The sequence below is a fragment of the Bicyclus anynana genome, chromosome 18 (assembly GCF_947172395.1).
Source record: "Bicyclus anynana chromosome 18, ilBicAnyn1.1, whole genome shotgun sequence".
NCBI lineage: Eukaryota > Metazoa > Arthropoda > Insecta > Lepidoptera > Nymphalidae > Bicyclus > Bicyclus anynana.
In genome coordinates, this window is record NC_069100.1 from 1318377 (window position 1) to 1330385 (window position 12009).

At 36.9% G+C, this 12009-nt stretch overlaps 2 protein-coding genes across 2 annotated transcripts in view; one reads left to right on the top strand and one right to left on the bottom strand.

Annotated features, from left to right (window-relative positions):
- On the top strand, positions 1 to 976 carry LOC112046078 (spherulin-2A-like). The gene has a single exon (XM_024082555.2). It carries the CDS (start codon positions 38 to 40, stop codon positions 917 to 919), a length of 882 nt encoding a protein of 293 aa, XP_023938323.1. The 5' UTR covers positions 1 to 37; the 3' UTR covers positions 920 to 976.
- A 1104-nt stretch (positions 977 to 2080) lies between these two features.
- The window catches only part of LOC112046084 (homeobox protein SIX2), a 41741-nt gene continuing 31812 nt past the window's right edge, over positions 2081 to 12009 (bottom strand). Inside the window, exon 7 of the mRNA XM_052886955.1 lies at positions 2081 to 6089. Coding sequence (XP_052742915.1) covers positions 5951 to 6089 — 139 coding nt within the window. The 3' untranslated portion in view covers positions 2081 to 5950. The remainder of the gene's footprint in view (positions 6090 to 12009) is intronic.

Genomic DNA, 12009 nt, shown 5'->3' on the forward strand with positions numbered 1-12009 from the left:
TCAATTTTCAGGTTACACTCTCGGAATTGATCTCAAGATGGTGTCCAAACTTCTCCCCATCCTCTTTATAATTCCAATTATCTACGCGAAAATAGAGATAGACATATCAGCTACAAATGAGAAGGAGCGAGACGTCCGTATAGCGGGGAGCTACGTGGATTTGATCGATGATGTACAGAAGCAGGCCTTCGAATTGACTGAGGAGAATTTGAAGAAGTCAATCTCTTCATACTTCGGATGGGCTCCTGACAATGTTTACTTAAGAAACCCCACTCCTTGGGGTGGATTATACAAATCCCTGAACTGGGAACCCGTGAAGAGGGTCGTTCTACCAAAAAAAGCCACAATTTTGACCGTGGAAACTAAGCCTGAGTTAATAAAAATCAAGAGCTTGAATAACGATGACTCAGAAAAGAAGGTTTACAACGAGAAAATCGAGCATCATTTTGAGACAACGGTTTCTTCCACTTGGGATGAAAATGCGTTAGAAGGCGAAGACATTCACTACCATTTTGACATGAAGAAACCTGAGGTCACCAAATACTTCGGTTTTACAGCTAAACTAGGTGAAAACACCTTTAAAACTTTACCGATCAACATTGAAAAGGAGTTAATGATCACTTTGGAGCCGAAACAGAACGCGAAAATCGAAGTATTAGCCACCAAGGAAATCATGAAGATTAGGGTAGACTACGAAACCGGTTTAGTTGGAGCCGTCGCTATGAACTACGATAAGGAATACAAGGGTCACCGTTTCTGGGCGATGGATATCAACACCGTCTTGGAAGCCGGAGGTATGAGGAAGAATCTTCAGTCTTCAGAGGTCATCGATGTGGTTTACTACAAGGATGCTAAGGTGCTGGTGAAGGATGTTGAGACCGGTGACGTCATTTATACTACTCCCTTAGAAATGCACTAATTTTAAATTGTAAATTATTATAATACTGATCGAATAAACTAATTTTATGAATGCCCATTCTTTTGTTTTCCTTTTGCTCTATTTTTTACCATTAATTTTAGGTCAGGAGGAGTTATTAAATTTTTAGGATAATATATTTTTTTTTTAAAGAATATTTTCCATATTTTTTTATAATATGACCAATATTCCCATTCCCCTCCAACTAGTCGGGTACGACAATAGACCAACGGGGCGGGGATCGAACCACCAACCCTCTGTGATGAGTCCGACCGCTCTTACCATTGAGCTATTGAGGCTAAAAAAAAAATTTTTATTTGAAGTTTTTTTTAAATAGGTATTGTTTGACAATTAGGTGCTAGGAATACGTAATAATAATTGTAATGCTAAAAATTATCATTACATCCTCTCCTCATAGCCTCTTAAAAAGATGTAGCAACTAAAAAACTTGACAGGAGTTTTTGAGGCAACCTACTCGCAATATATTATTAACGTACCTACTACAATCAAACACTTTTCATCCGTTAAACAGATGGGTGAAGGTCGTTTTTAATTTGGATTTTCTACTAATAAAATAAATTACTCAAAGTCGATGCTACAGTGTGATGTGCTCCTAAAAAGGTCTTCACTCAACATTATGCTGTCTTTTAGCAGCACAGTCAATGGTCCGGTAATTACATTGTGCAGCTCAGGATCACTAAAGTCAGGGTTCGAGTCCCGAGTTAGGCCAAGAAAAAGTATTGAGTTTTTAAGGGCTGCAGCGCAGGGTAATAGCTTGTCAAATTCGTTCATAATGGTGATGATGAACACTCCTGATGGTCCGCGTGGGCCGGGAGGGGGGAAGCGGTGCGCACGACTTCACACCCGCCTAGACCTTTCCCCCCGTCTCCCGCATATCATGGGAGTGTCATCAACAAACTTAACAACTTGCCGCGTCAGCACAAACCTCCTTGGAGAAAACCCGGAGACGTCCAGCCCAGTTTCTGACCTACTCTTAATGATGAATATTCACTTAATACTCACTCTTAGCCTACCAGCTCGCATTGGAGTAGCGTGGTGGGTCAATTTCTTTATCTTATAATGCAGATGATTTCTTAGCCTTATTGCAAAGAATATCCAAGATAATATAATATTATACAGAGGAGAGATAAAAATAAAACAACATTTTTAACAACACACGTCATTTTAAAAATACTAATATCCTAAATAACGACAATTATAACTTATTTTATGTAATATTTTTTACAAAACACACTTCAGGGTAAGTCACACCAACGCTTTCGCGGCGCTCAAGCTATTTCTGCAACCAACTATACTTTTTATGACAAACTATATCAAACCAAACACGAGTAGGTATTATGTAACAGCTCTTCGGGGGAAGTACTACAACGACTTTCAAGCTAAGCAGCATAGCTGTGTTACGGTATAAATGGCATGGATAGCTGATATAATATTGCAAGCATTGCCTTGCAGTATTGATTTTTCATAAGCTATGGTTATCTACTTAATTTGTAGGTCGTTTAGTCGTTGCGTTCATTTGTAATATTAATTTATATACCGATATACACATACATACATATATAGTGACTATATAGACTATAAAACATGAATTTTTGAAGTAATTTAAATAAAATGCGTTTGTCCTGCCCCTTGTGTTGGCTTGAAAGCATATTCTTCTTCTTGAAAGTAACTACGCGTTGATGTGACCTACGCTTAATATATTACAATAAAATATTCGCCAATTCTGTTCATTACTAAAAGTTTTATGGGCAATTTATTTACACTCAATTCATAAAGTTGGCTGCACTAGGAGACAAATAATGCCTGTGATTAGTTCTAAGTAGGTACTTTAGCATCGATAATCAAAACAACTCTGTGTGTTTGTTTACGCACACTTAGGTACCTATTGTCAGACCTAATTGAAGGCGTTTATTACAGGTAAAATGAGATAAGCTTGGAACAGGCTTAATTTAAATTAAACACAAGAAAAAATATCCTACATAGGCTATAAAAACCGCCAAGTCAAGGACGTCCATTTGTTTTTACAATATTTTGACAAAGTTACTCATAGTTATTGGAGTTCAAGATATAGTATTATTTATCTCTCAGTGTATCAACTAACAACATAATAATCTCATAGCTGCAGTTTATGAAGTGTGAAAAGGTGTCTTATTAGGACGTCAGTCCTAGGCAGGCGTCCACAGATCAGCATCGTACGCATCGTAGGCATCGTAGGCATCGTATCAAACGGATTTTAGTATTCTTTGTATAGAAAGTCATGCAAGTGCATCCACTGATCCGCATCGTACGGATCGCATTGAACCTCAGACCAACTATTCTATAGGACCTGTCTCGCTAGGTGTTACTTTTCTGTCAAAGTATATGATCAACAATCTAATGCGATTATAAAAGCTGTCTATATAGAATCGATGTTAAATAATTGTAATCGTGTTCGTTGGTTACAGAGCTCCGTAAAAATACCTTTTTGTGTAGATGAATGGTGTAAAAAACGGTCAACAACTTCTAGTTTAGTATAAGATATATACCAAATCTAAGCTCGTTTTCCTCAGAAAATGACAAACAATTTTGTTTGTGACTATGATTGCGATACAGGTCCTTCTATAATTGGTCTCAGCATTGAACGGATTTTATCTACTGTAAAATTAAAAATCCATTCGATGCGATACGTCCAATACGTACGATGCGGATCAGTGGACGCCTGCCATAATAACATTACTCAGACATATTTATATAAATAAATAACTACCTACCTAATATTACTTAATCTATAAGTATGTGAACAAAAATCCTAAAACGATTTGACATTATTTTCTTAAAGATACGGTTTCAAAATTATAAGATTTAAAGAACTTTGATATAATTCTTAAATAACTATAAGTGATATTACCTGAGTCCTCGTCTGCACAGTACAGGGGTGCGGAGAGGGCAACAAATGGAGAGAGGGGTAGGGGGGGGGGTTGGTTTGGTTTAAAATATGTTAATTGTACAAAGATATCGCACTTCTGTACAGCGCATACGAATATTCGGTTAAGCGGCATGCCATTCAATTTGAAAAAAATACATATTTTTACATAAATACACATGGACTAAGAGCCTATGATAGCCAGACTTTCGTCATTTTATAAATACTATAAGCTTGTCAGCTTTGCTCATACCATATACCATAAACTTGTACATATGTTTTCTGTACCATAAAGTAGAAGACCGTTGAGACTGCGGAATGTTTTTTTTAATAGGGTAATGTGAACCGCAATATAGCCCAGAGAAGCGGAATTGAGTGGCTCAGAAATCAATGGTTAGGTTAGGATAAGTTAGGTATTTTATTTGTACGTTACACGTTAAATACGTTAAACACGTTAAATTGTAAGCAGTATGTTACGGTTCACAATCATTCGACAGTATAATCTCGCGACTCGAGATAGATTATAATCTAACGGTCGCCAGATACTCCTTTACTAGAGGCAATTATTTGCTAGATACCCTTAAATATATTTAACAAGGGGTTTAGAGGGGTTGGTAATAAGCTAAGTGACTGGCGAGGGAATCATTTATCATATACCTACATACTTTATACTTGAACAATTGAAATCTACTACTTCCCAAAGCCATAACCATCAAAACTCCATAGAAGGCCGTACTTATCTATGGTATGGGCATGCATGGACTGACAAACTCTAAGCTATATAAAAACACGAAGATCTGACTGTGACAGGCCTCTCAATCTAACAGTTAAATTTAAATTATTATCATACCTACCTACGATACATAATTTATTAATTACTTATTTACAAATTAATTTTATATCCATTATCTATTAGGTACTTTATAACCTTTTACTTAATATCATATTAAATTACATTTGTTAAGAAAAAACTAAAATCAAAAATACTGTATGTTAATTGTTAGTCATTATTTTCCAATTTGGTCGAATCGGCGCTTACTAAGCCAATTGGCCGATAAAAAACGCATACATAAATAAATAGGCTTTGCAAATGACTATTACGCAGTGAATATTATCTAATCTTATTATAATTTTAATGTAAGTTTGTTATGTTACTTCATCATCATTGCCAGTTTATTTTATGGCCCACTAAAGGGCCAGGCCTTTCTTCTTATACGGGAAATAGACAGAGGCGTAGCCTGCCTTGGCCCCGTATCAAAATAAGTAGGGGGCCCAAATAAACGGTAACGAAAGAAACAAAAGTGCTTGTGTAAAATAAATATGATAGTGACATATCCTATGTAGAATGTATTCGACTTTTGGGCGCACACATAACCCGGAAAAAAAGATTTTTTTTTTTTACTTTTGTCATTTCTGAAGTGAAAATTCTATGGGCATTTTTTATGTTTCTTTTTCAGTAAGCACCAGATTACGAGAGATAGTTGATTAGATTTTACTATTTTTTGCTTTCACACGTAAGGGGCCCCTGTAGTCCGGGGGCCCCGTATCATTGATACTATACGGCGGTAGCTACGCCCCTGGCGAACTCAGACATCGATAACGCTTCGAAAATTTAAAAATGTATGGAAATGACTTTCACTATCGACAGGTCACGTGATCAAGTTGTGGATCAGATCTGTCATCCCCATACATTTTGTTAGTTTTAGAAGCTTTAGCGTTTATAAAAAAAGGATCGACGAACCACATGACCAGGGCCCCAGAATAGACACGGGTAGCATTCGATGTGCCACTTTTGTCACATGTGGTTAAAGTGTGGTAAGTAATGGTTGATGGTAGTGGTTACTCATTACGATCGCTGCGGCACTGATTAATCTGATAATTTTCCTCTGGTAGGGTTCGGGGTCTTTCGACCCCGTACTAAAACTACCTGAGGTGCGTTTCAGGATCTTTCAACCCTGTACTAAAACAACGTACAAAACACTTTTTGTGGTTTACACGCGAAAGTTTTAGTACTGGGTCAAAAGACCCCGAACTGCGTCTTTTGACCCCGTACTAAAACTTTCGCGTGACGAGTCAACGTATGAAGAGGCAGTGGTTCAGTGGTGGTAGTGTCACGAGTGGTGGTACTGCAGGTGCGCGAGCGGATGCTCGTACAGCGGGTAGAGCGGCGGCGCGTGTGCGGCGGCCGCGTGCGGCGCGTCGCTGTCGTCATCCGTCGACGAGTCCAGCTGCTTGTCGCCGTTGCCGCCGCTGGAAACAGAATAACATTCTTCATCAACACATCCCTTCATAATCTCAGTAACTACCCGGACACGTTCGCTGTGGGACCAGGTCAATTGACCTCTTACTTGAAATTCTTGAAAAATAATATTTTGACATAAATAAATAATTTGTCTTTTTAGAAATAAATGGAATTGAATTTAACTATGTTTTTATTTCTCATCACTAAAATATGTGCAAAACTGCTTTAATTCAGTGCGGTATGGGGTCGTTTGACCTCGTATTTTCTTTTGCTTATATACTCTAAAGAAACTAATCCGCGGATGTACTCCTTTAAACATAGATCAGTTGGTTTTTTATTTAGCATTATCAAAAATAAATTATTTTAACTATATTATATTGTAGCCAAAAACAGGATTTTAGCGTCACCAAGAGCTACGAGGTCGATGGACCTCGTACCGCACTACAGACATTTTAGTACGAGGTCAAAAAACCAGGGGAAAGTAAAGAAAACCAGTGATGCAGCGAACGTGTTAATAATAAGAATAAAGAAGACAGTCTTCGAACAGTGTGTGTTGCCAGTTATGATATATGGTTCCGAGACTCGGTCGCTCACTATGCGCCTCATACGAAGGCAGAGTCACACAGCTGGCGATAAAGCGAGTTACTAAGTTACTATACTTGAAGTATCTTTGCATGATCAAATCAGAAATGAGATCCACTGAACAACCAAAGTCACCGAGTCGCAAAGCTGAAGTGGCAATGGGCGGGATACATTAGTTCGAAGAGCTGCTGGTAGTTAGGGGGTCCCAAAGTCCCACATGAGACCCCGCATTCCCAAAACCACGTTAGGCCTTCTGTCCCGATCATTATCAATATTTTTAGGCCATTTTTAGGGTTCCGTAGTCCACAAGGAACTCCTATAGTTTCGCCATATCCGTTGGCCCGTCCGTCCGCCTGTCCGTGCCTTAGCGCAGAGACTACTAGAAAGATGTAAATTATATTCCAAATGTGAACAAAGTAGGTACCTAGTACAATAAAATCTTGAATCTTGATTAAAAAAATTAAATTCTCAGTAAGATACTCGAAACTCAGAGTTAACAGTAGAAAGCTATCTATGTAAGCTATATATGTATTCTATAAATCTAAAAAGAAATTTAAAAAAACAATTGGAGTTCTTTTCCTTCCCAATATGCAAAGTGTGGATGATTTTTTTATCGTCTATCAAATGGAACCCTACATTGCGCGTGACCCAACACGCACTTGGCCAGTTTTATATGATTTTATGAGACTTTTAGACAACATTTAGAACACAAAAATGAAAGAGTATACAAGATTACAACATATTATCTCAAGTTCTGACGTTAAATTCGTATTTGATTGGTACATGACAAGACATAGCGAGCGACTGACATTAAACGGGTACCTATTCGACACGTCGTCATATGTTTTCTGTGACGTCGTGCCGTGTGTGGAGCCTAAAGGATAGCGAATTGTATGAAAACGACTGACAAGAATCGCTTGCGGGTAGTCTCGTGGGAGACCTTCGAGTCAAACATCACCTTCAGTCTACCAACATTTGAAGCAGTGGAACAAACTTTCAAGTCCGTTCATTTCGGACAGAGATCTGGCCCTACCATAAAAACTGCCCGTTTTTAAGGTTCCGTATACCTAATTGGTCGCTATACGGAACCCTGTAAAAGACAACAAACAAAGATGGCCGGCGGCCGGGCGCGGGTGTCGGGTTACGCGAGGGGCGGCGCGTCGGCGCGGATACGTCACTTTGTGCTCTCGCCTCATCGAACCCGACTACCCATTCTGTGTCTCTCTACACTCTACCTCGTGGTAACCCAACGCCAGGGTTTCTACGATCATATTTCAGAAAAAAAAAATTTGACAGACCAAATAAGTCAAATATATCTATCTATACTAATATTGAGAGCCGTGATAGCCCAGTGGAATAGGGATGATGACAGTTTTTTAAATTGTATATAAATTAAGAGTATACTAATAGTAAAGCAATTTTGTAAAAGAAACAGAGTATCTGCGATCATTACTTTCGGAGCTACAGGGATTTAAAGGGTCAGATTTGTAGCGATGCCGTGGATCCCTGAAAAACGCTCCATACAAAATGGCACGAACTAATGACGTCGTAGGCAATGTAATGATCGTTAGATTTGTATGTGCGTTCAAACAAAATTACTAATATCTTTGTTATTTGTGCGTTTATGCTTATAGTTCAGATATTAAAAAATGTCACATTTAATGTAAGGAAGCTAAAATTTTATGAATTTTCATCTAATTACGATAAAATATTTTTAATAGATTTTGAAATTTTATTATCTCATATTATTTTGCAAATATCCAGACAATCTTTGCTTTTTATGTATAAATTAGTTAACATTGACCCTATTTACCCGAATGTATCATAAAAATCAATATATTCAAACCTAGTCATCATCCCCATTGACCTCTGCCTACCAGTGGCGAGCACAAGGTATTTAACTAGGGTATGCACAGTACATACAAATTGTGCAAAATGGAATAGTCCATCCGCAACACAGTTATAATGAGTCCTCAGGATAAGCAGTGCATTATTGCATGTATGAAGTGCACGCCACTGCTGCCTACGATTCCCAAAGGGGTGGGTTCGAATCCGGTCCCATCTGGAATCCCATCCCCATCCCATCCGAATTTTTTGCAAAATAAGGGTTTAAACTGTTCATTTAATCTACGGAACCCTACACTGTGCGTGGTCCGACACGCACTTGGCCGGTTATTGTTGAAAATTTACCACATGCAAAGCGCAGCGAGAGCTATAAATTCTTCGCTATAATAGGGCCGCTATGACACCTAATAATATAAATATAATATATAAAAATAAATTTAGTACAATATTTTATAATTTTACGTTTACCAACACATACATTATAAATACGTTTTATTTAATTGGATTTTGTTATAAAAAAAAATTAAATAACTTAATAATTAATTAATTATCTAATTAGCTCTGTTTTGTAATACAATTTTTGGTTTAATTAATAGATTTTATCATATTTAATTATTAAACTTTCAACCAAAGAATATGGTCATTGTTTGGTAGGTACCTTAAACTTCTCTCTAGATTTGTTTTTTTGATATTAGGTATAATAAAGTATTGTTTTTTATGAAAGTTCGTCAAAATTAATCTATGCTACATATGTACAATTATCACAGATTTATTTTATCGCAATTTCAATCAAAATTATTAGAAAAAACTGTACTGTTAAAACTGGCGGACTTTACACACGTACTATTTAACTGAACAGTTGGACTGTTCAGTCAAAACTGTACGTCTGTACTCTGTATTACGGGTAAGTAAAACGTGATACGATGCAAGTTGCAGCGGCCCTCTTACAGCGTCGCGTGTATGGTAAATAGTTAATGACAGCGCGATTAAAATAGAATTTAGCTGAAGTATGTCTGCAGAGGTCATAAAGAATTATGTCAACGCGCAGGACCGTATTTAGACTTGCGATTTTAATTTTTTTTTATTTATTTTACTTTAGTTTTTCATGACCACAATAAACATTTTAAATCAATTTTTTTAATGTAATGATAATCACTTGATTTTCTATGGATTTATTTTTTCACTCTTTAAATGTTTAAGTTATAAAAATTTCTGATTGTCTGAAGAATACTTTTTACATAAAAAATCTGCCAGGTTTTTAGTTCTGTATAAAAATAAACTATAAACAGGCACCTATAGGATAAGTTCCATAGCATATTTATTTATTTCACAGGTTTACTAAAGGTTGTAGCTTAAATATAATTACTAATTGGACTTTTATACTTTCTATTTTCCATGATTATTAGGTGTATGAAAATTTAAATAATCTTGCTAATATAAAAAAAACATATACGGTCGATTTGAGAAACCTCCTAGTAATTTTAAAGTTGTTTAAAAAGCAAATAGATTTTTACTTTTAATTTTAATGTCGACCAAAAAAAATATTATTTATAGGCGTGAAAACACCATTTTTCAAATTCAGGGATCCATTTCTGCATTATTAAGGTTTAAACTACCCTTCCTAAAAAGATGGGCGATCGAATATTGAATTTTCTTTGTTGAACCCTGGATATCATAAACCTGATCTGCATAGACTTACCACTGGGTCAACAAGGCCCAGCATCATCACTTAACATCAAGTGATATTGCAGTCAAGCGGTAACTCAGATAAAGAAAGGTCTATTTAAGCCCCTATTATCCCTATTCCTAACCGCTCCACCATAACGTATCAGGTAGTTAACGTATCAAGTAACGAAGGTCGGCTATTGTCTCTTTGAGATATTAAAATCTCCTAATTTCTATCTTCGCGCTCGATGGAGTGTGATCTCTCGCTTGGATGGACGCTTTGCCGACTTTTTGAGTTTGGGACTTGGTTGGATGGACAAAGCATTGGAACAATACCGGTGCCATTGTTTTTTTGGGTTTTTTGTAAGATATAAATACCACATTACTTTGGTCTAGTCTAGTGAATAGTTTGCTTGTATATTGTGAAATTTTGTAGTCAACACTAAAGAAAAATATATACGAACGAATTGAGAAGGTTAAAACCAAATGAAAATTAAAAAAAAGAAACAAAAAATATTCTGAATATACGTTAATTAAGGTCTAAAATAATTACTATGTCACAAAATTGAGTTTGTCATAGATCTATATCGCATTTGTGTACTTATGAAAGTCTGTTTTGCTTCGTATGTAGGTAGTTTCTTAATTTTTTTATTTTTACAAGTTAACCCTTTACTACAATCTCACCTGATTGTAAGTGATAATGCAATCCAAGATGAAAGCGGGCTAACTTGTTAGGAGTAGGATGAAATCCTTTCGGTTTCTATACGACATCGTACCGGAACGTTAAATCGCTTAACGGTACGTTTTTGTCGGTAGGGTGGTAACTAGCCACGGCCGAAGCCTTTCAGCCAAAAGGTAGTAGTGCTAGCAGAACCTTGCGGTTTTACCTGTCTAGTTCCTTCCTGTTCCCGTGAAATTATGTGAATAAAATACAGCCTATTGTACTTCCTGATAATGTTTCAACAACAAGCTTTCTTTTGGTGAACTTTTATTTCAAATCGGTCAAGTACTTTTTGAATTTTTTCGTTTCATACAAAAATAGAATTCATCCCTCTCTAGATTCTAAAATACCTATTAGTTCTGTAGATCCAACGGATCAACAAGAATTTTTATGGATATGAATCTGCACCAAAAAAAAGTATTTTTTATTCGTTTCCATTTCATTGAATTTCATTTTATTACTAGTATATTCAATAAAATGTAGTTCCCAACATTGTAGAGTGCGTCCCTGGTCGCTTTTAGAGCGCAGATGTGGCGGTGTCGGGTTACGTGTCGCCGTCCCGCTCGCGCGCATGGCGGCGTCCCGCTCCCGCAGCGCAAATACTTTCGTCTTGTTTGTGGAAGGGAATAAACTGAATTATTTTGAAACTGTAACCGACTACGTGAAAGAATAGTTCTTTATTTCAAAATAATCACTATCATCATCGTGTTTTTTTTAATTATTTAAAAGTTAACCCTTGACTACAATCTCACTTGGGTAGGAAGAAACTCCATACCCCGTTCGGTTAGCACACATCGTACTGGAACGTTAAATCGCTTGGCGGAATGTCTTTGCCACTAGCATCTTATTTATCATTATCATCATTATCAGCCTATTTTATCGGCCCAATCCTAACCTATAGGTGAGCGGATATAGGGCTTAGACCCACCATGTTGTTTCAATGCAAGTTGGCGGGCGGACATTAACCATTACCCTATAGGTATTTATTGCTTTGATTATACGTCTTATTGGTTTTCTACTGGTCTGATTTCCCCATAGGAAAGAATAAATTCAGACTGTCACTATAATTGTCAAGACTGGATCCGATACGCCAACACTTTGCCCAACCGAATTCC

What these genes read in the sequence shown, in the direction of transcription:
- LOC112046078 (XM_024082555.2), top strand. Translation starts at nt 38, where the DNA reads ATGGTGTCCAAACTTCTCCCCATCCTCTTTATAATTCCAATTATCTAC.